The sequence below is a fragment of the Carya illinoinensis genome, chromosome 5, assembly GCF_018687715.1.
Source record: "Carya illinoinensis cultivar Pawnee chromosome 5, C.illinoinensisPawnee_v1, whole genome shotgun sequence".
NCBI classification, from domain to species: domain Eukaryota; kingdom Viridiplantae; phylum Streptophyta; class Magnoliopsida; order Fagales; family Juglandaceae; genus Carya; species Carya illinoinensis.
Window position 1 is genome coordinate 37,053,176 of NC_056756.1, and position 27,390 is coordinate 37,080,565.

The 27,390-nt window shown below is 38.6% G+C and overlaps 1 protein-coding gene across 2 annotated transcripts; it reads right to left on the bottom strand.

Moving 5' to 3' along the window:
- Nucleotides 1-242: 242 nt before the first annotated feature.
- Nucleotides 243-27,030, bottom strand: LOC122311567. 2 transcript variants are annotated; one of them, XM_043126159.1, is made up of 13 exons: nucleotides 24,355-27,030; nucleotides 22,740-22,864; nucleotides 22,399-22,498; nucleotides 22,164-22,302; nucleotides 21,991-22,054; nucleotides 13,666-14,434; nucleotides 12,161-12,487; nucleotides 9,629-10,999; nucleotides 9,472-9,544; nucleotides 9,305-9,390; nucleotides 5,121-5,240; nucleotides 4,750-4,820; nucleotides 243-559 (listed from the first exon to the last, which is right to left on the bottom strand). In XM_043126159.1, the coding sequence occupies exons 1-13, from the start codon at nucleotides 26,419-26,421 to the stop codon at nucleotides 517-519; spliced, it is 5,355 nt and encodes a 1,784-aa protein (XP_042982093.1). In that variant the 5' UTR covers nucleotides 26,422-27,030; the 3' UTR covers nucleotides 243-516. The 2 variants fall into 2 exon arrangements, with proteins under 2 accessions (XP_042982093.1, XP_042982092.1); XM_043126158.1 differs by having other exon boundaries at nucleotides 22,164-22,311.
- Nucleotides 27,031-27,390: the final 360 nt, after the last annotated feature.

The window sequence follows — 27,390 nt, forward strand, 5'->3', positions numbered from 1 at the left end:
TTAAGTACATTTGCAAATGGCACAAATGATGATGATTTTTTTTTTCCAGTTGGTCCGATTGACATCTTTTTTAATTAGCACACGTTGCCTGCCACGAAGACAATCTCAATCTTCAGTGATGATGGGAATCAAAAGTAATAAAATAGAGGCATGGCCCTCATGATTCTCACTGGGAAGAATTCACATCACATGCTGCACTGTCCTTGATGCCATGTCCGTATTCAGAAATTGACAGCCTTATATGACATACATATGCATACTAGTTATTCATTAAATATCACTGACAAAATGTAGATATATTTCCTAGAGTGCTGCGGAGATAGTATAGTTTACATGCAAAGTCTATATAACACATATTTCCTGTGTACAGTAGAGGGCAAACTCATGCAGGCCCTCTAACCTTTAAGACAAAAACAAGCAGTCATTTATGAGTTCGGTTAGGAAAACACCATTTATGACCACTAACGAATTCTAAAACAGAATGTCTCGGAGATATGCAACTTCCTTTGTTTACTGTTAAAATGCCTGCTCCTGAGCTTTCTTGTCTCCATTTGACGAACTGCAAGGTCACCTAGAACTATTAGAAGGCACTAAAACGGTATAGTATACAATCACAATAATCTTGAGATATTTTAACCTTGACATCCTTAAATAGACAAACATCATTCAATTGCTCACTTAACGATGTACTTTTTGGAACTCTTTTGTTTCTCCTACTAAAGTCCCTCTTAGAACCTTCAGGTGGAGCCTTGTCCTTTAGTTAGAAGCGTGTTCATAAAAGAACTATAGCAAAAATTCCTTGCTGTCTTGGTTTTCAACTCTTACTAAGAATAACAAATAATGATGATAATAATAATAATAATAATAATAACATTCTTATTAAGAGTTAACATATTAATGCACAAGAACAAAGTTTTCCTCTTGATTTTAAGAAACTTGAATTTCTGGTTTATTTTTTCAAAAGACGTAGTCAATGATCTTTCTAAGGTAATATTGAAGATAAAGGTGACAATATGTTACACGACTCTTTAACCCAACATGAATATGACACGATAATAGCGAGTTAGGGTTTAGTCTTAATGGGTTTGAATCAAAATGGGTTGACCCGTTAAAACACTATTACTTAACAGGTTGATAACGGGTCAATCCGCTTTGATCCGTTATAACCCGCTATGACATGTTAAGAAAGTTAAAATTATAATTATACCCTTATACCTAAAAGTAAAATTGTTAGAATTTTAATTTCGATATTTTTATTGTTTGAATTGTTATTTTAGACTTATAGTTAGTTTTATAATTTTTATGGATATTGTGATTTTAACATTTATATAAAATTATACTAAATTTAATCAAGTCAAATAAATTAATTTTGGACTTATTCAACCCATTTACATAAACATTTTGAAACGGGTCATATTGTGTCGTGTTAACTTTTGTCGTAATATTCACTAATGAGTCAAAACAGGTTGACACGATATGACCCGTTATGTTAATGGGTTGTGTTAGGATTTGAGATTTTGACACGATAAGTTTAACGGGTTGGGTTAGGGTTGATCTATATAGTATAATATGCATACTTTGACATGACACAAACACGATCCGTTAACACGATTTGACACCCCTAATTGAAACATCAAAGCAACCTGGAGCACGTGTGCATGTTATTGTGTGAAAACTTTGTCCCCTCTGAAACTTCCAAACAAAAGAAGAAAATCTTGCGCATCCACAATCTAGAGTTAATATATCCAGTGCAAAGTCTTTTAGATCCATTTTCCAATACAGGTAGAGGAGAGTAGTCACTTGTATTCAATTGAATCACGAGCTAGACGTAGTTTCATCAGAAGAAATGTACTCCATAGTTGATTAGGATTCATTTTTATCTGCCTGTAAGAACCATAATGGCTCGACTTTAGACTACCCTGATCTTATTGTTAATTGTTGACTTATGCTCCTTGTTTTAGTCCCACATTGGTGAGATTAAAGAAAATGGCATAGACCATGTGTTATAAATAAGAGGCTTAACCTCTTAATTTAAGTACACCAGTTGAAAACTTATCTAATAACTTTTGACTTTAGTTAAATTCCTCTGTTGGCCTTTTTGTTAAAGGGAAATAGGTGTAAAGTTAAAGTTTTACTAGTGGGGTAGTTTTGTGGGTGTGTTTGGGATGATGAGAAAAATTGTGTAATTGTAACAATTTTTCACATAGTGAATTTTCTTCTTTAGGTCTGGTGGTTTTTCTCATATTTTGGAGTTTCCACGTAAATTTTTTTTGTTGTTATTATTTCTCTATTTTTCTTGTTATTCCTGCAAAAAGTAAATCCTAGAGGGAGTGAATTTGGGAGGTCCAAATTCCCAACAATTGTTATCAGAGCCACTAGGTTCTTTTTGTGGGATGGAAATTTGGTGTGGTAGTGTGAATAGGTACAGTCTAAGGAGGTTCTGTCTAGGAGATTGGAAATTTTAAGTGTATCCATTGTGACCCTCCAATCTTTCCTGGAAACTGACTTAGTGAGGTATTATTCATTTCTACAGTAAATTCATCAAAGCAATGTCAGGAAGTATGCTTTCAAATCTTGTCAGATTTGAGGTGGAGAAATTTGATGGGAGAATCTGGCCACAAGTCAAGGATGTCTTGATTCAATTAGGATTACACAAGGTATTGAAGGGCAGACCAACACCTGAAGTCAGCACTGGTACTAGTGTGACTGGTGAAAGGAGCAGATCTAAAATGAGCGATGAAGATTGGGAGGATCTGGATTTGAGAACAGCAAGTGCGATACGTCTGTGCCTGGCCAAAAATGTTCTTGCAAATGTGCATGAAATATCTACGACAAAGCAACTTTGAAAAAAATTTGAAGAGTTGTATCAGACGAAGGGCGTCTCAAATCGTGTGTACCTGAAGGAACAGTTTCATACACTGCGGATGAGTGAAGGTACAACTATTTCAGATCATTTAAACGCTCTCAATGACATTACCGCTAAGCTAGAAGCTATTGGAGTTAAAATTGATGATGAGGATCAAGCCTTGAGACTCATTTGGTTTCTTCCACCTTCCTATGAGCACATGAAGCCTATTTTCATACATGGGAAGGAGAAAATAATTTTTTCAGAGGTTAGCAGTAAAATCTTTTCTGAAGAAAGAAGACTAAGTAGTAGAAGTAATGTTTCACTTGAGAACTTAGTAATGGTAGCAGCTGGAAATGGGAAGATGAAGAATTCCATGAAGAAGAAAGTAGTCTGCTGGGAGTGTGGACAATCTGGGCACATCAAGAAAAATTGTCCAAAAGCTAGAGCAGATTTGGCAAGTAGCTCCAAGTTAGTAAATGAAGATACTATTAATGATGCTAATGTTGTGTCTCTCTCCATGGAAGATTTTGATCTTTAAAGAGATACATGTACATTCTCATTGCATGCCGCTAATTCCCAAAGTTGTCATGATAGAGGATGTGTTAATGTTAGCAGGTCTACAAGTTTGCACATAAGCATTGGTTTGGCATTAATGTAGGGTGTGGTGGAAATTCATGTCGATGGCTGATGAACTTCCAGGAGAGCCAAACGTGAAAGTTATATCATAATTTTCAGTGAGGTTGTTTTTCGACATTGGCCGAAGTGAAATATTTGGAATTGGTTTATTCTGAGTGGGTATGCTTTTATGGTGAAGCATGATAGCGGAAGCTATGAAGATCTTCATTGAGGTGAAGCTTAGCTATGGGACCAGTCAAAGTTGCAAGGTGGAGATTGTTGACTTATACTCCTTGTTTTACTCCCACATCGGTGAGATTAAAGAAAATGGCATAGGTCATGTGTTATAAATAAGAGGCTTAACCTCTTAGTTTAAATGCACCAGTTGAAAGCTTCTCTAGTAACTTTTGAATTTAGTTAAATTCCTCTGTTGGCCTTTTTGTAAAAGGAGCAGAGGTGTAAAGTTAAAATTTTACTAGCGGAGTAGCTTTGTGGGTGTGTTTGGGGTGAGAGAAAAATTCAGTGATTATAACAATTTTTCATATAGTGAATTTTCTTCCCTGGGTCTGGTGGTTTTTATCCTGTTTTGGAGTTTTCACGTAAATTTCTTGTGTTGTTATTATTTCTCTATTTTTCTTATTATTCCCACAAAGGCTAAATCCTAGGGAGGGTGAATTTGGGAGGTCCAAATTCCCAACATTAACATGACACAGTTATTCCATTGTTGTTCTGGATGAATGCGAGGACTTAATTCCATACCTATTCCTGTAAGCACACCTGATGATATGTAAAGAATAAAGTAATTGTTCCTGTAAGCACATCAAGTAGAGTTGTCTTTAGTAGTACTTAATTGAGGTTGGGTCTTGTAGATAATAGTCGATACTACCTTTCTTTTTCCCATCGGGTTGTTCTCTTACATTGGGTGAATGCCAAGGATAGGATCTATATATCAACTTTTCTATAGAGCCAGACAAATTTAAGTTTCCACTTCACGATATTTCTTGGAGGGATGAAACACGAGTCAGGGATGAATTGCATACTATGTTAGCTTTAGTAAATAAGAACCCTTGAAGTGGCTCATATCAGTCAGACTTTTGACTAGTATATGCCATTTGTAATGCATCAATGGCCAAATCCATATAGTCCAATAAATGCTGGTCAACTTGTAATCGGATGTCATGTCTTGCAACGCTTACTAAAAAACCAATTTTATTAACAACCAATAGTACATGGCCCTCTAAAGGTAACATGTAAGGCAGAAGGTAATGAGGTTAAAGAGTACTTACACAACTTTTGACATCAGACATTTGGCTTCACTTACGGCAACACAAACCGTGTATAGTGCCATCTTCTTCACCTATGAACAAAGAAAATTACTGGAGTGTCATTAAAAGTCTAGACACCAGATGCAGCACTTTTGAGGTCCACAAACCCCGCCCCCCCCCCCCCCCCCCCCCCCCAAAAAAAAAAAAAAAAAAAAAGGCTTTAAAGATGACGTTCTAACAAGAAGTGATGTGTAGGATACATGTCAGTGGCATTTTGACACATCGCATAGGGACATTAACCACTACGCTCAAAATGTATTGATACAATCAAATTATGAACAATGCAAAACCAACTGATGAGTTGGCACAAAAATAATTGAAATAACATTTACCTCTAATTTATCTTCCTTAGATCTATGGCTTTTTGGTAGCAGACGAAACTCCTCTGTCAACTGAATGCATTCTTGAACGTTCTCAGGGGAAACAAAGTCAAGGGCTACTTTGATGCATGACTGGCAACAGAACACGAGAAATGGGTCACCTTAATATAGAAATAAAGGAACAAAATAACTAAAAAGCTTTAAAAACTGTCTAAGACTCCATGACTTCCACTACAATTTGAAATCATATTCCACACAATTAATCAATCAAGAAGGATATCAATTCATCCATCATGTCTTCTTCTAAACTAACAAACAAGATGATTTTTAATAAAACAGGAGGGAATTTTCATATTGAAACAATTTTCTGTCTTTTAGAGTTTTTTTTTTTGGCAGCTCAAGAGTTTTCCATGCGTGGGGCCATTATCCGCCACTAGTCAAAGCAAGACCTATATATGCTTTTGCTTTTGAAGCCTATATTACAATGTAGTAGGACTAAAACGTTATCTAAATTGATCATTACCTTATGAATTATGTTCATTTCTTAGTTTACAGGCTCATATACAATTTCATAGAATTCATATACATAATTTTATTTTAGGATTATTTTCTTTATTATGTTCGTCAAGATTATTCAAGAATTTCTAATAGTATTCTGTTATACATAAAATTTTATTGAATCTAATGAATAGGTGTAAGCCAAGTACACGAGGTATACAAGAGATAACACCTTGTGAAGAGTTGGGCGCCAGAAATAGATACAAGAAATTCATAGAAGCTAGCACCATTGAAATCAATAGCAGTAGCCCATAGAAATAATGGCCAGAATACCTAATATGTATCCCTCCTAGAAGGTTGTTTCTAGAAGGCTTAGGTGAGTTGTCCTGGTCAAGTGTCCCAAGCAGCTGCCGTTCTGTGTTTCTAGAAGGCTTGTGTAACCTTTCTCTTCTACAAGTATGAAATAGAGGGCAGCATATATTCATGCCCTCTTATTAAAGTCCTTTTATCACACATCAAGCATTCAATATGAATATCATGGTATTGTCAAGTCGTCTTATCATACCATAGCATGTATTCCTCTTCTCCAGTCAGTGCTGGCCCATTTTTGTACACCACTCGGTTTCCGAGGGTTGTGTATTGGTTGCATTTTTTGATTTGAGTATGTCATCGATTTATGAGTTTCTAGGTGTTCATATTCTGTGGGTTTCAGCGAGGTGATCATTGGTGGCCTCTCGTGGCAAAGAATATCATCAAAGTTGACAGGGAAGAACCCTGCTTAGTTACTGGTTATGTTACTCCTTATCTACAGATTGTTGGTATTTTTGTTTAAGATTTCTCTTCATTATTGGGGTACTACCCCTAGGCTGAGATCCAGTTGTTGTTGGGATGAAGTTCAGTTTATGATTGGGCTAAGATGAGTTCATTGTTAGGACAATATCTATTTTGCTGTTGTGTCAAGACCCACTTACTTTGCCCAGCTCGGATTGGGATCCCAGTCAAATTGACCATCTGACTCGACTTAAACTCAGGTCACGCGTTACAAGATCAACTCACCTGGCCCATTCAAGACCCAAACTACATTCGATTCCTTTGTCTAACCCAATTCTGTGCTGATGATTTTGGGGCATCTTAGTCAGTATCAACTGGTTCTAACTGATTCATTGAGTCTTTTGACAGATAAATAGCCTATGATTGATATAGAGTGAGTTTCAAGAGGCATCAGAGCTTAAGCATATTTCCAGGGGTTATATCTCATCAGTTTCCATGGCTGGTGGTCGTCGTAGGTAGTTTCCAAAAGAGGAAGTCTCGCACTGTGATCGTAATGTTCAGGATATGATGATTGAGGACCTGCAAAGACAGGCTATAGAGTTAAACTGGCATCTAGCAGTGCAAGATATCGGTGATTGTGAGATGGAAGATCAGGATTCCGATTCTAGTTTTGAGAACCCATATCATAATTGTGCTCTATTCTGGAAGTACCATGGTAGGGAGGAACGTCATGGGAACCTTGATTTCAAAGTTGATTTACTAGAATTTCCTAGTACTCTTCAAGCTGAAGGTTTCGTTGATTTGTTGCATGAGATTGAGTGGATTTACTACTTTGAGGAAGAAGAGTTTGAGAATAGACATTCTTTTATAGGGTGGAACTCTATACCAGTCTACGATATCTATCCTGATGAAGATAATCTAGTGGATGAAGTAACTAAATTTATAGAAAACATAGAAATTTTGGAAAATGAAAATGGTTGTGAAGTTTGAAGATCATGAAACAACTTTTGAGACAATTAACTTTGTTGATTTTATTGGAGTTGAGGATTTTTTTTTTTCAAATTCTCCTATGCAAAATATATTTTTTGGATTTGAGATGTGGGAAAGAAACTTAATTTTGGAGTACAAGATGTTCAATATTATTTTATTTCGAGCTGATCAAATCAACTTTAGTTTTTTCATAATCATCGAGACGATACAACAAAAGGAAAGAAAGATTGATTTAATTCAACATTCAAAAGATCGAGGCAAAAAAGGTTAGAATTCGAGAGCGAATTCTCTCCAACCTAGCCCAGTGAGAATTGTGCAAACCCAAATTAATATGGGGTATAAGTTATTGTCCCCCAAATCACTTCAGAATAATGCCAGTTAAATTCCCCCAAATCATATATTTATACTCATTCTTGCCTTATTAGTAAATATTTGGTTTCAAGTTTGGAAGTGATTATAATTTCGATTTTACCAAATTTTTTGTAGGATTCTTGTTTGTTTATGTATTTATTTCTCATACAATAATTTAGATTTTTCCATAATTTCGAATTTTGCAACTATTTAAGTCCAACTTGTCGACTTCATAATTTAATTTCGAATTTTACTATTAATCAATAATTTTCAGAGTTTTGTTTGTGTTTTTGATCGAATCTCGTCTTCCCCGTGAATTATCTATTGAAACTAGTCTGCATAATAATCTCTATTCTCTCTAGCGTCAGAAACTCAACTACTCAAATGTGCAGTTAGTGTAGTAAGCCAATTCAAGAAATGACGCACAATGGTGTTTGACTAGTTGATAACACTGTTTTTAATTTCTTACTGTACCGGCTGGTACGTCTAGTATATGCCGTACCAGCCACTAGTCCGGTGCAAAAATTGTACCTATTTCGTACCGGTCTAAATACTGGCCGGTATTTCAGCCCCTTTTTTTTCATTTCTTCAAACTACAAGCTCATTTTTTGACCCCCAATTCAGATCAGGCTATTTATAATTTATATATATATGTATTTATGTATAATTTATTCATATATAGATTATTATTTTAGAATATAATTAATATATATATTTTTATATATATAATTTATTCATATATCAACTATCCCAAAATGGTACTAGTACCGAAATATTTCGTTCTAGTGCCTTGACCGGTACAACATTTGGTACGGTATTCAAAACATTGGTTGATAAGTCTCATAAATTCCAAAACACAGCCATTATACAGAAGTTCCAGCAACATGTTTGCTTCAATAAACAGTGTTCCTGCCCTTATCTCCATTTGTCAAAAATCCTAGTCCACTCAAATCTTTGAGGCCTCTGATCCTTTTTTTTTTTTTTTTTTAATTCCAAATGCTATATCCATAGAGTCTCCTAACCTTCAACCCATTGTGCACAAACAAATTGAAAAATTCTATTTGCAAGCTGGTGTGGAGGGTATGAATTGACTTGGCATGATATAATTTGTAAGATAAGTTTAAAAATCAAATCTCTTGCAAATCAAAGCTTACCATGTAAGCAGTGCGTCTTCCACACCAGCTTGCAAATAGAAGAAATCAAACAAAGTTCCTAAATCAGTCCTACATCAAACTATGATGTGACATTGATGAAATAAAATATGCTTCTCTTGTTACTGAATAAGTAAAAGTTTTGCCCATTCTTCTAGTGAAAAAATGTAGGTCCCTTTCAGCCCCACTAAACGAGTCCAACATACCAAGCTACATGGTAAAAAAATGTAGGTACCTGGCAGCCCCATTAAACCCCAAGAGCCCACCATACCGAGCGAGCTACATGACATTCATTTTTTTGTGTGTGTGTGTGTAGGGGTGGGGTGGGGAAGGTAAACCAAATCAGGAGAGGAAGAAAGGAAGAGAAGATTTCCTGGCACTGCTAAAAGCCAAGCTTATAATTAAAAAATCAAATTCATTCAAAGAGACCTGCACCTGTCTATTTCTCACTTGATGTGGACATCCTGCAGGAATAAACACAGCCTCACCAAGGTGTTGCTCAAATGTCCATGGTTCAACACCTGAATATAATTCATTATTACACAATAATAAGCACCTCATTCGTATTGTAATTTAAATTAGTTGACATGAGAGTTTCTTACCAAACTCTTCCTTCAGCTGCTTTTTATGCCTCTCACTTAGATAAAGAGTTTGGTCATGAATAGGATGAATAACCTGAAGCATGTGCAAGCAAAGCTCACAACTTAAGGTAAACTAGTCAAAATAATACAGTCAATGCAGTTAGGTGGTACTACTCACAGAATCCACAGGTAGATTATTGATGTGGCAAAATTCTTTGTGATGCTTCTGTAAGTACTCAATTAATCTCGGTACATCCTGCCTACGAAAAATATCCCACACAGCACCACCATATAGAGTCTTTGACATATCATTGTTTTGAAGGAAATCTCCAGTCGAATTTACTTCCAGTTTGGTTGACTCCAAGTTACCATTAACATTGCCTGAAACTGTTGCACCTGAAGAATTTTTTCCATGGACAGACTTTAATTCTGCTGTTATTTTGGAAGGATGAATGTATTTTAGATTACATGAATCCTTTTCAACCGTTAAATCTTTAGCATCAGCTTCATAAGGAGGCCAAAATTCTTTAGTAGTAGGAAGAGTGAGGCCTGAACCCTGTTCTTTAGAAGAAGGGATGTTAACTTCCCTACTTTCTGCAAAAGAGTTGTGATCTACTTCTCTCTGAACTGGATCCAACTTCAGGCCATCTGTGCGGTTTCCCAAAAATGTCACCTCCTCTACATCATTTCCATCTGCCATCCTACCAGTCACTGTCAAACTAGAAGGCAGGTAATATTCTGGATTGTCAGTTTCAATCATTTCATTATGGGAATATAGTTGATCAGAAGGACCATTGGTACCACACTCCACTTCAGCTAATGATAAGATATTCCTCTCAGTGATGAGTTTGCATCTCGCACAACATAATCCAAGAGTAGCAGGAAGGTTTGTACCAGTTTTTATCTCATTAAGTGAAAAGTTCTTGATATCCCTGCATTGGCAAATGCAAAATCCTTTAAATATAGGTAGTTCAGTCACATCTGGTCTTAAGTCCTCACTCATGGAATTAGGCACAATGGATGAATTCAATTCAATCAAGCTTGTGCATGTGTCACGCTGATTTTCAACAGAGCAAAACTCATCAACTTTTACCTTCACACCAGAAGCTCTTTCATTTTCCTTATTGTCTTTTGTGCTTTCTAAGAGTTCCATGCTTTCAGGTAAAAAGGTATCTTTAGCAAGGACATTGCATGTTGATGAGCATCTCATCAATTCAACCTCTTTCTTAACCACATTACTTATCCTCTCCCCATTACTTCTCAAGGATTTATTTTGTTGTCCATCCGATGTTCCTTCCTCAATAATCAGCCTTTCCACTGACAAAGAGCCACTCTCAATAACGTCTGTTTTATCAGAATTTTTATGAGCCAAGCTTTTACCTTTGCAAGATCTTTTTGGTCTTTTTCTTCTAGATTTTCCTGGAAACTTATGGGTCCCACCACAAAGCTTACGCAAATATTCAGCTTCATGTTTTTTCTTTAACTTCTTTATGATTTTTTGTTGTCCTGGAGGAATCCTTACTTCGGTTGTGTGTGTCAGAACATTAACCTAAGCAGGAGTAATAAATTACGAGTTGAAGTAGCAGCAAATGGCTTTAAAAAGTGATCAATGGGAACCATAAATGAAAATACATCTATGAAAAGTCTCTGTAAGCATGTCAGGAATTCATAAAATCAGAAAGGTTTTTAATAGAACCCATGATACCGGAAGCATTATGGAAAAATTGCATTAGACATCCTAGGAAAAATATGATTCCAATCTCTTGCAGGTTAAGAAACTAGACGAGATAAAGTTTCTTCTTTATGAGTAAAGAAAATATAATGTAAATAAGCAGGAAATAGCATTCAAATTGTTTACAGATAGGCAGTATGGGGCACCTCAATGCAATGCAATCCCAGAGAGAATTGACAAAAATTAATTTTCACATCAAATGAGGTCAGACGAAGGTAAGTTAAACATCAGGTACTAAAATGCAGACCATATAATTTATTCCAATACCTGAACCAGAAAGGAGAGAGAGAGAGAGAGAGAGAGAGAGAGAGAGAGAGAGAGAGAGAGAGAGAGAGAGAGAGAGAAACGTAAATGCATACAAGGACCTTGAGTATCATATGCATCAGAAACCAATCTACTACTTCCCTGTAAGACCTACTCCATAACATGAACCTTTTATCAAGATCAAAAAACACTGTGAAGCTATCCCTAGACCAAAACAGCACAACTAACTTCTCAAAATGAACTTTTCCTCAACACACTTATTCTTGACTGGGTGAACAGAGCAAAACACAGAAACAAGTAACAAAGCCAAAAAGAACAAACCCACCAGTACCTATGCTTTTTTTTTTTTTTCTCAAGTGCCAGTACCCTAAGGTGTAAATCCAGGTTTCTTTCAGAAAGAAAAATCTTATACCACCATCCTAAGTCGTTGAAAATCTAGTTTTCTGCTATGTTTTGTATAAAGACGAGTGGTGAAGCATAAGAAAAATATAAACAGAGTATGAAAATCAATATATTCATGTTTGCGCTTCAGGAAAAACAGTTTGATTGATGAAACACACTGAACTAAAGTAAATCACAACTCAATCAGATAACTATAGTGAAGGTGAAGCAGTCAGAGAGCAGCATTATAACAAGGTTTCGTAGATGCCAGAAAAGAGAGAGAAACAATCTATGAAAATAACATAAGCATAAAGTATATAAAGTTATTCATACCGCATCAGAAATGTCACAGTGTAGCTTTGTTACTGAATCACCTCTACCAAGTTCTTCCAAAGATCCATAAGCAATGTACGTTTTGGGTCCCAGGTCTGGCTTCAAAACAGCAGGAAGCTTTGTAGCTAGATTCAGAAGCCCAGATCTAGGATTGGTATAGTCACTGAAGGGAAGCATGGCAACAAATTCGGCACCATGCCTTGGCAGACACTCCTCAAAAGCATTTGATGCAGGCCAATCCTTCAGCTTCAACATTGCTGGCCACCCATTCCTATAATTGCGACCCTGTAGGTAGCCCTTGAAGAACTGGAAGATATTAATGTCAACCTGCCATCCCAATAAAGAGCACAGAGTTCACAGACTGAAATTGCAAGAAAATATTTTTTTCTGGAAGAAAAGCATGTAAGCCAACTGCATGCCAGATTAGCAGGCAATGCATTGGCTGATAAATTCATGTGCAACGTGCACAATAAACTGTCTTACACATTATAAGCTGAATGCTCCTAATCCTCATCTCACAAGAAATAATTACATGATCTGTCCATTTCCTTTCCAAAATTCAGGAAGAGCAAAATTTCATGCAATTGACAATTTGTACATACTGGTAAGCTTTAATTAAGGCACATCAAGACAAAATTGGAAAAATCTAAAATACCCCAAGTTCAACAGATCAAAAGATAGTAAGATACCACAAAATGGCAATGCTCAGAAAACGTTACAGAGGACAAAACCTGTCAACTTTAATTCACAACAACATAAAAACAGAAATAGTTGTGAGTTTTCAAGGAAAGGTAAACAATGCCCAAGTGATTCTTCAATCAATTTTGAAGTGAATTGCAACAATACTTTCAAGAAATTTTAAATTGACCCCTCTAGATGCAACTTAAACAATAAGCTTTTAACGCTGAGTGTTACGATGTAGTGGAGTAATTAAAGAGGTTAGAACAGGTGCATACAACAATCATATGACATTGTGATGTTCTCATTAGCCTCTCAACTTGAGAGAATGCACATGCAATATAGTATGATAATGTATCAGTCAAGGATCAGTGTTGCCACTCATTCGGAAAAAGATTCCTGTCCTCAACATTAGTTGTATGCTAGGTCAGGACTGTCAGGCTTGAAGCCTCAGCTCTGTGCTGTTTCATATAGACAAAAGTGTCACTGAAAACAGTTCTATTTTAGTTGTAGAAGATATCGAACAAGTGCAATAAAACTTTGAATGGTGAAAAAACATGTTCCATTTACATTGTGGCAGTAATTGTGCAATAGGGTCTGGGGATTGTGAAGCAGAAGCTATCATCCACAAAAAACTGAATTCAATGGAGAATATAAATGTGATTTGAGATTATCACATTACAAAAATAATTAAAAAAAATTCACACTAGCAACTCGAGAGATACACTAATTATTGTCATACAAGAGGGCCAAGGTAAGGGGAGAGAAAATCGAGTAATGAGAAGAAGAGTGAATTACAATTTCAAAGCAAAAGAGTGAATTCATACCTCACACCAATCTAAGCAATCAATAGCTTTAAAGCTGGCTACCTCCTCTTTCAATTTCCTTTTTGCCCCAACAAAAGCCCGCCACATGACCATTGGTTCCCAACTAAGACCAGAAGTCTTTTCAAGTACATTTCTAACTATGACAGGTTCACCTCGTGACCAATGCATTTGAAAATGTTCAAATTCGTTGTCCTCCAAGTGAACAGCATTTGGGCAATAGAGAAAGTTATCATGACTGCTCCCCCTATTTGCTGCTTGCCTTACTTCAGAATCTCTCAGCCCATCGTCTGCTGTGGGATGGCACAAACAACATGCTAGAGAAAAGTCAATATTTGGTGGCTGATAATTGAAAAGGAGGTCCTCTGCACTCTTGATCAAATTGTAGACCCAATTAGCTTCAAATATACGTCTCAGTGCGAGCATCTCATTACCACAACCTCCTCGCATCTTTGGAGGGCAAGGAATCCTACCACCAGCCTCTGCTTTCCAGTCAGGAAAGTTACATGACATGTATGCTATCCCCTCAGTCACAGGAAGGGCCATATTGCTTTCCGCACCACATCTCTTCCCATTTTCAGTCTGACCATTCAACTCTGTGTTTTGACCACATAGTCCATCAAAAAACTGTCCATGGGAAGATTCTGCTTCTTCATCTCCATGCTGAAATCCTTTTCTTAGTTCTTGGCAACATGTGAGACAGAGATCATACGAACAATCAGGATTGGAGCAGCTTCTGTGGAAATTGACAATGGACGTATGGCAATTGTCACTGTTAAACAAGTTGAACACAATTACAAATTTAGGACGTCATGAACAGAAAACACTAAAGCAGAAGTTCCAGTGTATTTTTAATGCATATTCAGAGCTAGTACTGAAAGTCACACTGACCATTGTGACTCAGGAATACAGAAGGCACACACGTGCTTTCCCTCAATTGACATTCGCCCCCTATACTATTTGTTTTTGAGAAATGACCTGTGCTATGACAAACTTGAAATTTGCCCCTACCATTGATAATTCCGTCCGCCTTAACCAAAAACATGTGGCAACCTTACAAATTACCACGTGGGAAATTCATTTTTTATATTTAAAAATACGCTTAAATTAAAAAATATTTTTATTTCTTTGATAATTAAAAAATATTTTTATTTAAAAAAGTTAAATCAGAAAGAGAAAAATAAAGAGTTAAAATAATAGTTAAAAAAGAAAAAAAAGAAGAGGCATGGACAAGAGACCTCCTCGCTCTGCCGGTTCACCATGGGGGTTAGAATTTACCACCCCATGGTGGCCCAAGTCTAGTGGCCATTGTGGCATGGCCAAATTCAGCCACCATGGGATGGCCAATCTTGGGCCATCCCATAGTCGCCGAACCAAATGGATTCAACAGCTACAAGTTGGCCAACCGTCCCTTGGGCTGCCTTGGTGGCCGTCTTTTTGTTTTTTTACTTATTTTTATATTTCTGTTTTGAGTTTAATTTTTAAAATAAAATGTTTTATTTCTCATTTGGCAGTTTTGTATATTTTCAAGTGAATAAATGAATTTTTCATGTGGCAGTTTTGTAGGTTTTCACTCAAGTAAACAGGACATAATTAGTAACGGGAAAATTTCAAGGTTGTCATAGCACATGGAGATTATTTCTCAAAAAAATTGTGCAGGGAGAAAATCTCAATGGGGCAAAGTACAAGGGGTTACTGGCCAAATTTTCCTTAGTAATAAATTGAGAACATGAAGAAAGGGTTCTCGATGACTGATGGGCTTAGTATCACTGGTAAGGTGACGGTGGGTTGGTTGGTGCAAACTGTTGCTGCATGTGCTGCTTCAGAAGGTAGTGAGTTCTATGAGACTTTGTGTGCTGGAAACTGAGCTTTTCTGACACAGGGATGTGCAAACTACTATGGGCGTTATTTGGTGATAGCAGAGTATGGGGATGGTGGTAGGAGAGGTTTCATCATATCCCAGAGGGCATGGATGGGAAGGGATGGAGCTGTTTCACTGACACTCTCAGGGAACTGGGTTCATCAAAATCCTCTGTTCCTGTTGTAAAAAATAGAGGATGGGTTAGCCATGGTACAGATAGGGAACATTCTTGGGATAAGCTTAGAAGTTTCTTTTTCCATACTTTATTTCTTTGGACTTCTGTCAGTGTGTTTAATGGAGCAAGCTTTCATGACTTTTTTGTATCACTTTCTAGCTCCTAACTTGTAACTAGGTGTTCTTTGATGTATCATACTTCCTGTTTGCTGGGCTATATGCCTATTTGCTCATTTGAAAAAAAAATTCATTTTACTCCAAAAAAAAAAAAAAAAAAAACGACACTGATGGGTCAATTTCAAGTTTGTCATAGCATGAGGGGTTATTCCTCAAAAAAATTGCATAGGGAGCAGATCTCAATTAGGATAAAGTTCATGGGGATAATACCCAAATTTTTCATAATAATAAAATCGGGACCAGTAAGCAACAATTCTCAATAACTGATGTGGTTTGTTAGCATTAAAAACTGCTTGTATAATATGTATTTCTGCAGAGTTACACGAATTTGATGAAATAACATTAATCTTAGTACATTAGAAAGGATAAATAAAAGTAAGGGGCTGAAACCACTGGCAGGGCATGCAAACAAGGGGTGAACTCATGCCCATACAGCATGGGAATGATGAAAGTAATTATACGAATAACAAAATCCCAAATAACATGAACAAGTAAACTTTTTTTTTTAATAAGTAATAAGAAATTTTATTGATATAAAGAAAGGTGTAAGCCAGGTATATCGGAAGTATACATGTGAATACACCGCTTTAAGAACTAGAAACCGTCACAAGGAAATCATAGAAGCTGAGACTATTAAAATCTAAAGCAATGGCCCACATAAATAAAGTCTTCCATAAGAACTCCTAAACTCTTCTACAGATTGTTCGTGATCCTCAAAATGTCTATAATTTCTTTCACTCCATATACACCAAAGAATACAAATGGGGGCCATCTTCCATATTGCTGCAATCTATGCTGTCCTTGATATCCCTCTCCAACTTGCAATTAATTCAACTACCCTTCCTGGCATTGTCCATGCTAGCCCCATTCTGCTAAAAAGATGATTCCATGTATCCCAGTCAAACACACAATGTAGGAGTAAATGGTCCACCGTTTCCCCACCGTTTTTGCACATACAGCACCAATTCACAATTATAAGACCTTGCCTTCTTAAGTTATCAATGGTTAGGATCTTCCCAAGGGCTGCTGTCCAAACAAAGAACACAGCCTTGGGAGGTGCTTTACTCCTCCATATGCTCTTCCACGGAAAGAACCTACTGAGAATTTCCCTTTCCTAGAAGGTCTCCAAACCAACTTGTCTTCAGTTGTAACAGAAGGAGAAATATTATGGAGCAGGTTAAAAAATTTCACCGGCATACACACTTCCCAATCATGAGCCTCCCTAGTGAGATTGATGTTCCACACTTGGGAATCATGTTTAGAACCCTGCAAGTCAGCCACCATCGCTTCTTTCTCCCTTGCAATGCTGAAGATAGTGGGGTAAGTAGCCTTAAGAGCCATGTCTCCCACCCACATATCATGCCAAAAACTGATCCTCTGGCCATTCCCCATACACAGCCCAGTGTTACTAGAAAATACCCCTAACCTTTCCTTATATGCTTCCATAACCCCACACCATATGCCCCCCCTTCCTTCATTAGAGCACCAACCCCCCTTGCACTCCCATACTTCGCATCAATCACCCCTTTCCATAAGGCTTCCCTCTCATAATTATAACGCCACAACTATTTCCCTAGTAGGGCCTTATTAAATACTCTCACATTGTGAACCCCCAAACCACCCTCTCTCAATGGTGTACACACCTTATCCCACCCAACTAAATAAAATTTAAACTCATCACCTAGACCACTCCACAAAAAGTCACGTTGAAGTTTTTCAATTTTTGAAGCAATGCTAGCTAGGAGGGGAAATAGAGACAATAAATAAGTGAGGAGGTTAGATAAAGTACTCTTAATAAGGGTGATCCACCCCCCTTTAGATAAATACAACCTTTTCCACACGGCCAGCCTACGCTCTAATTTTTCTACTACCTTTGCCCAAATTGTCTTAATTTTAAAAGATGCACCTAATGGGAGTCTAAGATACTTCATTGGCAACGAAGAGACCCCACACCCCAAGATGTTGGCTAGCCCCCGAATATTTCTTACATCCCCCATAGACACCATCTCCATCTTCACGAGATTTATCTTTAAACCAGAAACTGCTTCAAAACAAAGTAGAATGGCCTTCAAAGATTGAATATGCCTTGCATTATCATCACAAAACAGCAACGTATCGTCTGCAAATAGGATATGGGAAATAATAGTGGGGCCATAAAGATTCCCCACTGAAATCCTGAAAAAAAGCCACCCACTACAGTAGCCGACACCATCCTATTTAAAGCCTCCATCACAATAACAAATAGGAGGGGGGATAATAGATCTCCTTGTCGTAACCCCTGCGAGCTATTAAAGAAACCCACATGCTCACCATTTACCAAGACCGAGAAATGAGCCATTGACACACAATGCCTCATCCATCCCCTCCATCTTTCCCCAAAACCACAACCTAGCAAATAGAGCAAAAAATTCCAATTGACATGATCATAGGCCTTCTCCATATCCAATTTGCATAAAATACCCAGATCTCTCAACTTGAGCCGGCTGTCCAAACATTCATTGGCTACAAGAACCGAATCCAATATTTGCCTACCTCGTACAAAGGCATTTTGAGACTTTGAAATAATCTTATCCAAGACTGTGCTCATCCTATTGGCCAAGACCTTTGAGAGTATCTTGTACACGCTGCCCACAAGACTAATAGGCCTGAAATCTTGCACCTCTCTTGCACCCACCTTTTTAGGGACAAGTGCAATGAAGGTAACGTTTAAAATCTTCTCAAGTTTACCAAAAGTAAAAAATTCCTGGAAAACCAGCATTACATCTTCTCTCACCACCTCTCAACAAGTCTGGAAAAATGCCATAGTAAAAAACCATCCCGCCCTGGAGCTTTGTCATTGTTCATTTTTCTAATGACTTGGCGTACCTCTACTTCTTCAAATGGTCTCTCCGACCAAGCCATACTAGTTTGATCAATGGCCTTAAAAGCTAAACCATCAACTGTAGGCCTTCATGCATACGGTTCTTCCAACAATTGTTCAAAATGTCCAGCTACATAATCTTTAATTTCTACTCGATCTGAAACTGAACCGCCATCTATGTTCATGGACTCAATTGTACTAAACCTCCTATGAGAATTTGCAACACGGTGAAAAAACTTTGTACATTTACCCCCCTCCCTAAGCCACAAAGCCCTTGACTTTTGCCTCCATGAGATCTCCTCCATTAGGATCAACCTTTTAAACTCTGAGACTACTTGCCCTTTGAGATCATCCTCATCTTCCACACCCTCCAAACTTTGTAGTTCTTGAAAAAAGGGACTTCTTCTGTGATGCTACATTACCAAATACCTGTTCATTCCATATCTTCAAATCCATCTTCAAATCTTTCAATTTTCCCACCAACACCTTGCTCGGAGTGCCCTGTAACTGATAAGAACTCCACCATTGCCTAACCAAATCCACAAACACCTCAAATTTTAACCACATGTTCTTAAACTTGAAGGGCCTTCTACCACCCAGAATTCTCCCACAAATCTAACATAATAGGAAAATGGTCCGAGCACAACCGAGGGAGTCTTTTCTGACATGAATATGGAAATTGCATCTCCCATGAAGAAGATATAAGAATTCTATTCATTCCTAACTAGGTGTGATTGTTAGACCAAGTATAGTCACCTCCCGTGAGAGGTATGTTCATGGGTTCCAACTCGAAAATGAAATCCGAGAACTCCCTCGTGGCATGATTTTGCCATCCCTCTCCCGATCTTTCGCTTGGAAATCTTGTCACATTAAAATCACCACCAATATACCATCGAACCTCCCACCACGAACATAAACCGGCAAGCTCATCCCAAAGTAACCACCGCTTACACTCTAGGTTAGGATCATACACCCCAGCAAAGGCCCACACAAAGTCAGAATTTTTAAACAAGCATCCCATTGAATATTCTCCCACAAACTCATCAATGTTCTCCTCCACCTTTTTATCCCACATAACCAATATTCCACCCAACGCCCCATCCGAAGGTAAGTATGCCCAACCTACATAATGGCAGCCCCATATATTCCGAATAGTTATTCTTGTGATAAGTTTCAATTTAGTTTCCTGCAAACAAATGATGCCCGCCTTCCATTGTCTAAGCAACAATCTTAAAAAAAGGTGTTTGCTAATCTCATTCAGCCCCCCAACGTTCCAAATAAGAATTTTAGCCTTCATTTATCAACTATTCCAGCCCTCCCTTTGTTGCGTCCACGACTCGCACTCCCCTCCTTTCCATCATAATTAAGAGACCAAGTTAGCCTCTTTAACTCACTCTTTCTCTGTCCCTGTTCCTCCATGTTCATGTCCTACCTCTATGGCTATTAGAAGTGCCTTGAACTGTTCTTCATAACCTTCACAATATATCCCCATCCAACTCTGAAACTCCTCCACTTTTTTTAGAATCCAATCAGATGAAGTAAAAGGAGGAATAATCCTTAATGGAGTAGGATCATCCCTTGAAAGCCCCTTTCCTTCTGTTGTAACTCTAGGGGACTCACAAATGATTAGGGATCCTTCTCTCTCTACCTCCCCCTTCTCCTTCACACGAGCTTCAACAAAAAAATCCACTTGTGATTCCACCCGCTCCTCCTCCTCAAACTCAGCCAATGGCAAGATCTGAGCCATCTCCTCAAGCTCTGCCAACAAGGTTACAGAAACCTCCCCCACATCACGCTGAGATAGAACGGCGACCTCTGAAATTCCTGAGGCCCCCTCGTCAAGCACTTCCACCACCGCCATTGGAGAAGCACCGTTGTCAGCCATCAGCTCTATCTGTAAAGGTTGCAGCCCCGTTTTCCAGCTCTACGAGAACTAATGCCTACGACAGCACCATCGGTGACAGGTCTACACTCGTCATCGAAGCTACCTAGGTCGTTGTCAGGGCTGGAGGCTCATGGGTCTTCGTCAAGACCTGCCCACACCCCGATGGGCCAGCCTCAGTCTGGTTACGTTGCCTTTAGATGGGGCTTGGCTTCACAACGCCAGACTTCCCCATGGGCCTTCTCCTTCCCCTTAGGCCCTTTCCACTGGCACTGGCCCTGACCCTGTTGCATGCTGAAGCCCGAATTCACTGCACACTGAAGCCCAACATTTTTGCCCTCAAAGCACCGTATAAGGGAATTGACTTTAACAGACATCTCCTCAAGCTGCTTCTTCAGATCACCCAATACCTGCAGCTACATTTCCTCTTCTGGTGCAACCACGTCCCTACCGTAGTTCCAAGACCCTCAATTTCTCCAAAGCCTCCCTGTATGTCCTAACGCCTGAGGAGGCTCCCGTCGTCACTGGTGGAGGTATATGGACAGAACCTCCTTCTTTCACAGAGTCCTTCAATGCCTCAGCCAGCTTCCTCCAACCCAAATCCACCCATCCTCTAGTATAAAAATGAAGAGTTCCAACGACCTCCCCCACCATACTCCACCAAAGCCATATAAGCACCACGGGAGTTAGTACATCATTGTGCGATGAAGCACCTATCTCCATCCCAGTAAGTAGTGTAAAATGCCTTTTCCCCAGCCTTCACACACTCCTACAAAGCTCTAGTGAACCATCAGACTGTACCCAGCCCCACTCTCATGTCCTTGACAACTTTCCAACCCTTCTCAATGAACAACAATGAACCCCCATCTCTAACAACCTCAAATAACTTGCTTTCAATAACAACACCTCTCCTAGACGACATTTGCCTTCCAGAACAACCAGAATCACACCGTCAAGCACCCATAGCTACCATCAAACGCAAAAGAAACGTACAAAAGGTTATGTGTATGGAGGAAAAAGGTATATGTTGTTGTTAACAAGTAAAATTATAAGTAGTCAGCTTCTCTCTTGATACCAAAATTTATGTATCATTAATTTTATCTAAGGTATGCAAAAAGTGATTCCCTTTAGTACCAAGTTTGATTCTAAAACATTTCCAATCAAACTTCTGAAACAGTGGGACTCGGCCCATGTCCAACCCCATTAAGGAAGAGTGGAACATAAAAACAAAACTATCATTTTTGCAGGGATTTCGAATTCTTTCTAAACATAAAATAACCAAAGTCAAAACAATATGCAAATAAATATACCAGAAGTTCAATTCATAAATAACAGATTTTTCAGTTCCAACCATCAGAGAGTACGAGATGGTACCAATAGACTCTATCATCATCATCAAGTACAGCTCTTGAAATGTCCTCCTCCTTAATTTTGATACCTACGGACAAGAAAGTGAATCACATTATCTGGGAATTCTGAATCATCTCTCAAGTAAAGAAACCAAACTACCAAACTTATAGATTGATTATTTTATCAAAATGCAATACCACATATGCCGGCCTCGGCATCTAATTCAAAGTTTTGTTCCTGTTGAATATGCCTAAGGAGAGGCAGAGTTTTACATAGCAAGTAAAGCAACTTTTGCAATTTCTCACTGGTATCCATATCTTCTTGTTCTTGTCCCTCCTGACAAAACTAAATACTTATTTGGCATATAAAAAATATCATGAAGAACCACAGCAAATGTAATGGAAATAACAATAAAGAACAATAGGTACAAACCAGCACATTTAAATCGTCCTTGAGGCATACTCTGCAATTGCAAATACCACAACAAAATGGGCATGCAATTTCTACATCCTCTCTTGTTTTCTCTGGGTACCTGCACAGTTATTTTTCAGTACCATTAGAACAATTGGATGAGAACCATTTCCTATCAGCAAACAAATAGAAGCGAGGTTCATTAAAAAATGTCCCAGGTTAATAGAATCAACCTCTTTACAAAACAAAATGAACCACAAGCTCTATTGCTAAACATAAGCTGAAACTTCTTTAGCGGTTTCAATAGAGCTGCTGAACTCAAAAGGCTAGGGATTCTAAAAGAGCTTGTGAGTAATTATTACCACTTTGCAAGGCACTTGTAGCAATAGCTTTTCTTTTTGCAATTGGAACAAACAATGTCTCTTCTACCATTTCTCCCACACTGGTGGCACCTTAAGCTCCTTTGACTTTTATTGCTAGTATCGTCCTAAAACAAAAGCCTAGTTAGAAAAGTATGCTGCAATATAAAACTTGAATGCTAAACTATTTTGACACTATAACCATAACTTTTCAACAACAATACATAATACGATTAGGATGGTACACAATATATACAGCAGTCTTTTGTGACCTCTGTTAAAGCTGCACTACGTGAGTGAAGAAAAGGGGGTGGGTAGGGGGGACAAGTTATATGTAAGAGCGTTGGATCATTGGCACATTAATGATGTAAAAATCTGGATCTCAACTTTCAACACTCATTGTTAACTTTGCAACCAGTTTGATTCACATTTGGGCTTAGAACAGTAGAACTAGCATAATCAGGGTGCTATGTTGGAAGACCATGAAAGCAACCAAACATCTCTGGCATTAACATTGCCATGACATAAATGATCACTAGACATCTTCCATTTCATATATCTATTTATTTGACGGGTCACTTCTAACTGACCCTTGCCCTTTGCCGACTTTAGTCATTTTATAGAAAGTACCTACCATATCATTGTTTTGAAGCGACTAAACTTTGCATATAAGGGAAACGTCGGGAATTGCTAAATTGCAGCCCCATAGAAGAGAAGGGAAATTGGAAGAAAGTGGACTTCCCTTGCCCATAGGAATTTAGGTTATGACTGTATATTGTAACACTCTAGGTCCCACATTTGGAATAGAAAAATCTCACATATAGTGGATAAGTTATAAAGGTAGTCTCGGGTGCTAAGTTCCCACATTGACTAGTTATTAGGTGTGGCTAGTAATTAGTTACCGCCTAGCAAGTAGCCAATGTGGGAACTTAGCACCCATGACTGGCCAACGCTTTTGCTGTATCTTTAACATATGGTAGCTTAGCCACCTAGTAAGGACAATCATGTGCTACTAAAGCATTACAAGACATTTGACTCTGACGAGGACATCAAGAATTTAAGAGAGGGAGTTTGTAAGACCCTAGTTCCACATTTGATATACAAAAAACCCATATAGAGTGGATAGGGTACAGAGGTAGTCATGGCTGCTAAGTTATACAAATTATACAAATTAGGTGATTCTACTAAAGTTTTAAACAGACTAATCTTTTTAAGGTTATAGTGCAGATGTGGCTAGTACTTTTCCTGGGTTGTCATAATTATGCCCTTCAGTTTCCAGATGGAGATGCCCTTTAAGAGAAAAGCCACAATTTCCAAGCTGGTTATGTGCATAAATGCCAGTCGGCACCAGCACTGCAGAGTAGGATGGCCAACAACTACACATTTGAGGTGAGGATATTAACTTATTCAAATCTAGGCAAAAGTTATAAGGCTGCCAAGTTATCAGAAAAATCATAGCATGGAAGCTCACATTAGTTTTGCAGTGACATACTAGAATAACAGACCAATATGATGGTAATGGCACTAACTTTCTTTCCTCTTAATTATTAGCTATTAACAAGTGAAATCATAATCCAAAATTACCAGCAAGAGTAGAGATAAATGCAAAGGAACTCACTGATAATCCCGAACTTTCCAATCCATTCTCAGCTGATCTTCCCTTACTAATGCCCCCAGAGTCTCTCTGTCGGTTGTTGAACTTCCTAGGCCTCCCTCTAGGCCTTTTCCGATCTTCTTCATTTGCAACAGTAGGCCTCTCAGCCTCAGACCTCAATGAAGTTTCAAGACAGAAACCATCATTACTGCCTACGATTGTGCAGGGTATTCCCTGATTTTCCTTACCCGCAAGAATTTTCTTCTTATTCTTGGAGCCCTTAGGTCTACCACGCTTATCCTTTTTCCTGAAAATCTCATTTCCATATTTATTATCATTAGTGGATTCCGAAGGAAATCCCCTATCTTCCTTACCCCCAAAAGGTTGCATCTCATTCCCCAATTCTGTTGGCCAAACTGATTTATCACAAATATCATTAACAACCACAATTTTTCCAGCTATTTCTACATTTTCATGACCTGCTATGTTTTTCTTATTCTTCGAACCCTTTGGTCGACCACGCTTATCCTTTGGCCTGGGAATCTCCTTCTGGCCTTCACTACCAGGAGTGGCTTCAACAGGAAGCTTCCTCTCTTCCTCGAATACAGGAGTCAGCCTCTCATTCACTAAATCAGTAGGCGGAAAAATTCCATCACTGCCATCATTTGTTTCTATTTCACCAGGCATTCTCAGATTTGTTTTCTTATTTTTTGAACCCTTTGGTCGACCACGCTTTTTCTTTGGCCTGACGATCCCATGTCCAGGTTCACTGGGAACAAAGGCTTCTTCAACAGCCAGAACTGTATCTTTTTCATGAATTAGCCTCTCGTTGTCCAGAGCTGTCAGACCGACAATCCCCCGCTCATTGTGATTTCCACCAACAATGTCACCGGGCGTTCCCTCATTTTTGTCTATTTCAAGACTTTTCTTTCTATTCTTTGAACCCTTTGGCCTACCCCGCTTGCTTTCCGACCTAACAACCTCATCTCTAACTCCATTTTCACGGGCAGCTCCACCAAACCTTTCAATGCCCTCTTTATCGTCAGCATAAAAAATTTTCTTCTTGTTCTTTGATCCCTTTGGCCGGCCACGCTTTCTTTTTGACCCAGCCACCTCTTGTATGTCATCATTTCCACCTCCAATTTTACCATACCCACTTTGAATTGCTTCACCTCCAAGGATCCCACCTCCATTCCCACATGCATTATCACCAAATCGACCCTGGAGTCCTTTACCATCAAGATTTGAACAAGCAGCTTCCCCGCCCCAAAACTGGATGCCATCACCAAAACTCAAGCCACTGTTTCCAAAGCTCGCTTCACCAAAAAGGGCTTGAATTCTTTCATCAACAAGATTTTCCCCGCTGATTTTACTAAAGAAGCCTTGAAATCCTTTACTACTAAAATCCAGACCATCTTTGTCATATGCATTCTCGATAGAACCACCCAACTGAAGTCCTTGACTATCAAGAGCCCCGCTACAGTCTTCTCCACGTGCAGTTCCACAGCTCCAACGCTGAACAGCTTTACCGTTATGAAGGCCACCATTTCCGCTCATAACGTCTCCATACGCCTCGTGAACTTCTTCGCCACCACCAAGAATAAGGCCATCAGTTTCACATGTAGTTTCAGCAAGCCCGTTCAACTGAATTCCTCGGTCACCAGGAATCCCACCGCCATTTGTACAAGCATCTTGACTGCCCCAAAGCTGAATTGCTTCACCATCAAGACCTAGACCATCATTTCCACCGATGACTTCACCATACCCACCTTGAGTTCCTTCGCGTACACCGCCAAGAATTTGATTGCCATTTCCACACGCAGCTTCACTAATTTCTTGACCATCTCCACCAGCCCAAAGCTGCAAACTTCCATCATCAAGACCCAGACCGCCATTTACATCATTGACCTCACCAAACAGCCGCGCAATTTCTTCCCCGACACTAAGACCTGTGGCATTCCCCCCACCAAACCACCCTTGAACTCCATCACCTTCATTTCCCAGACTGTTTTCAACCCTCTGCCGTTTTCTCTTACTTAGCTCGGAACCCACTTCCCCTTCACCGCCATTTTCACCAGAAACCTTCTCCATCCAATTCCACTAGTTCCTCAGAACAGCATAGAGATGGGTGCTTTTTACCACCCACGGGCCTGCTCACTACACGCTCAATTCGGATTCCCTCTTCTCCTGCACTTCCGGTACCGACTAGAAGGGTCCTCCATTTCTCATTTCGACAACCCCTCCAAAATTGAGAGAGAACCTCTCAAGCTGGAAAAATATCAAGCTCTTAGCCCTCCACAAAAATCATTAATGCTGACATTAACTATAGTCTGGGGGAGGACCCGGAGGGCCGCAAAGGTTCCATTGACATTAACTGTAGATTAAAACGGAGTAGTCTGTACGTGTACTTTTTTTGCACAATTGAGGAGGGGTCAGGGGACCACTCTTCGGTGGGTTTGCGCTTGGCAGTTGGCACCCGGTCCCTCGTCTCTAAATTATCTACCTGAGACGGTCGGACGGACGGATTACTAGGTTACAACTCGGGGACTTGCTTCAGATTTCCACCGTCTAGATCTGGATGGAAAAGTTGGTAAAACAAGCGACCAGTGAGTAATATTGTCGAGCACTTCTGGAACTGCGGACGGGGGGGCATATGTGGTCTAGATTCCAAATCCCTCCAACACAGTGTTGGGAATCGAATCATTCGGGTTCTATGTTTCGTCCAAGACGAAAATTAGTAACTATTTACAACGTAAGATGCTGCGGTAGATTTTTTTTACTCCTCTTTGGATGCTAAAATAAATCCTTTCTCTCGTTTTAATGTTTAAATATTATAAATATAAATATTTTTAAATTTAAAATTTTTAATTTTTTAATCTAATCATTATTTAATTATTATAATTTTTTAAAAATTTTAAATAAAATATAAAAAAAAATTAATTTTTTTAATATAAAAATAAAAATAATATTCTAATAATATTTTATTTTTATAATATTTTTATTCAATTTTTTGTCTTTCATTTTTTTAAAAATTCCATAAAGCATATTAACTCAAACATT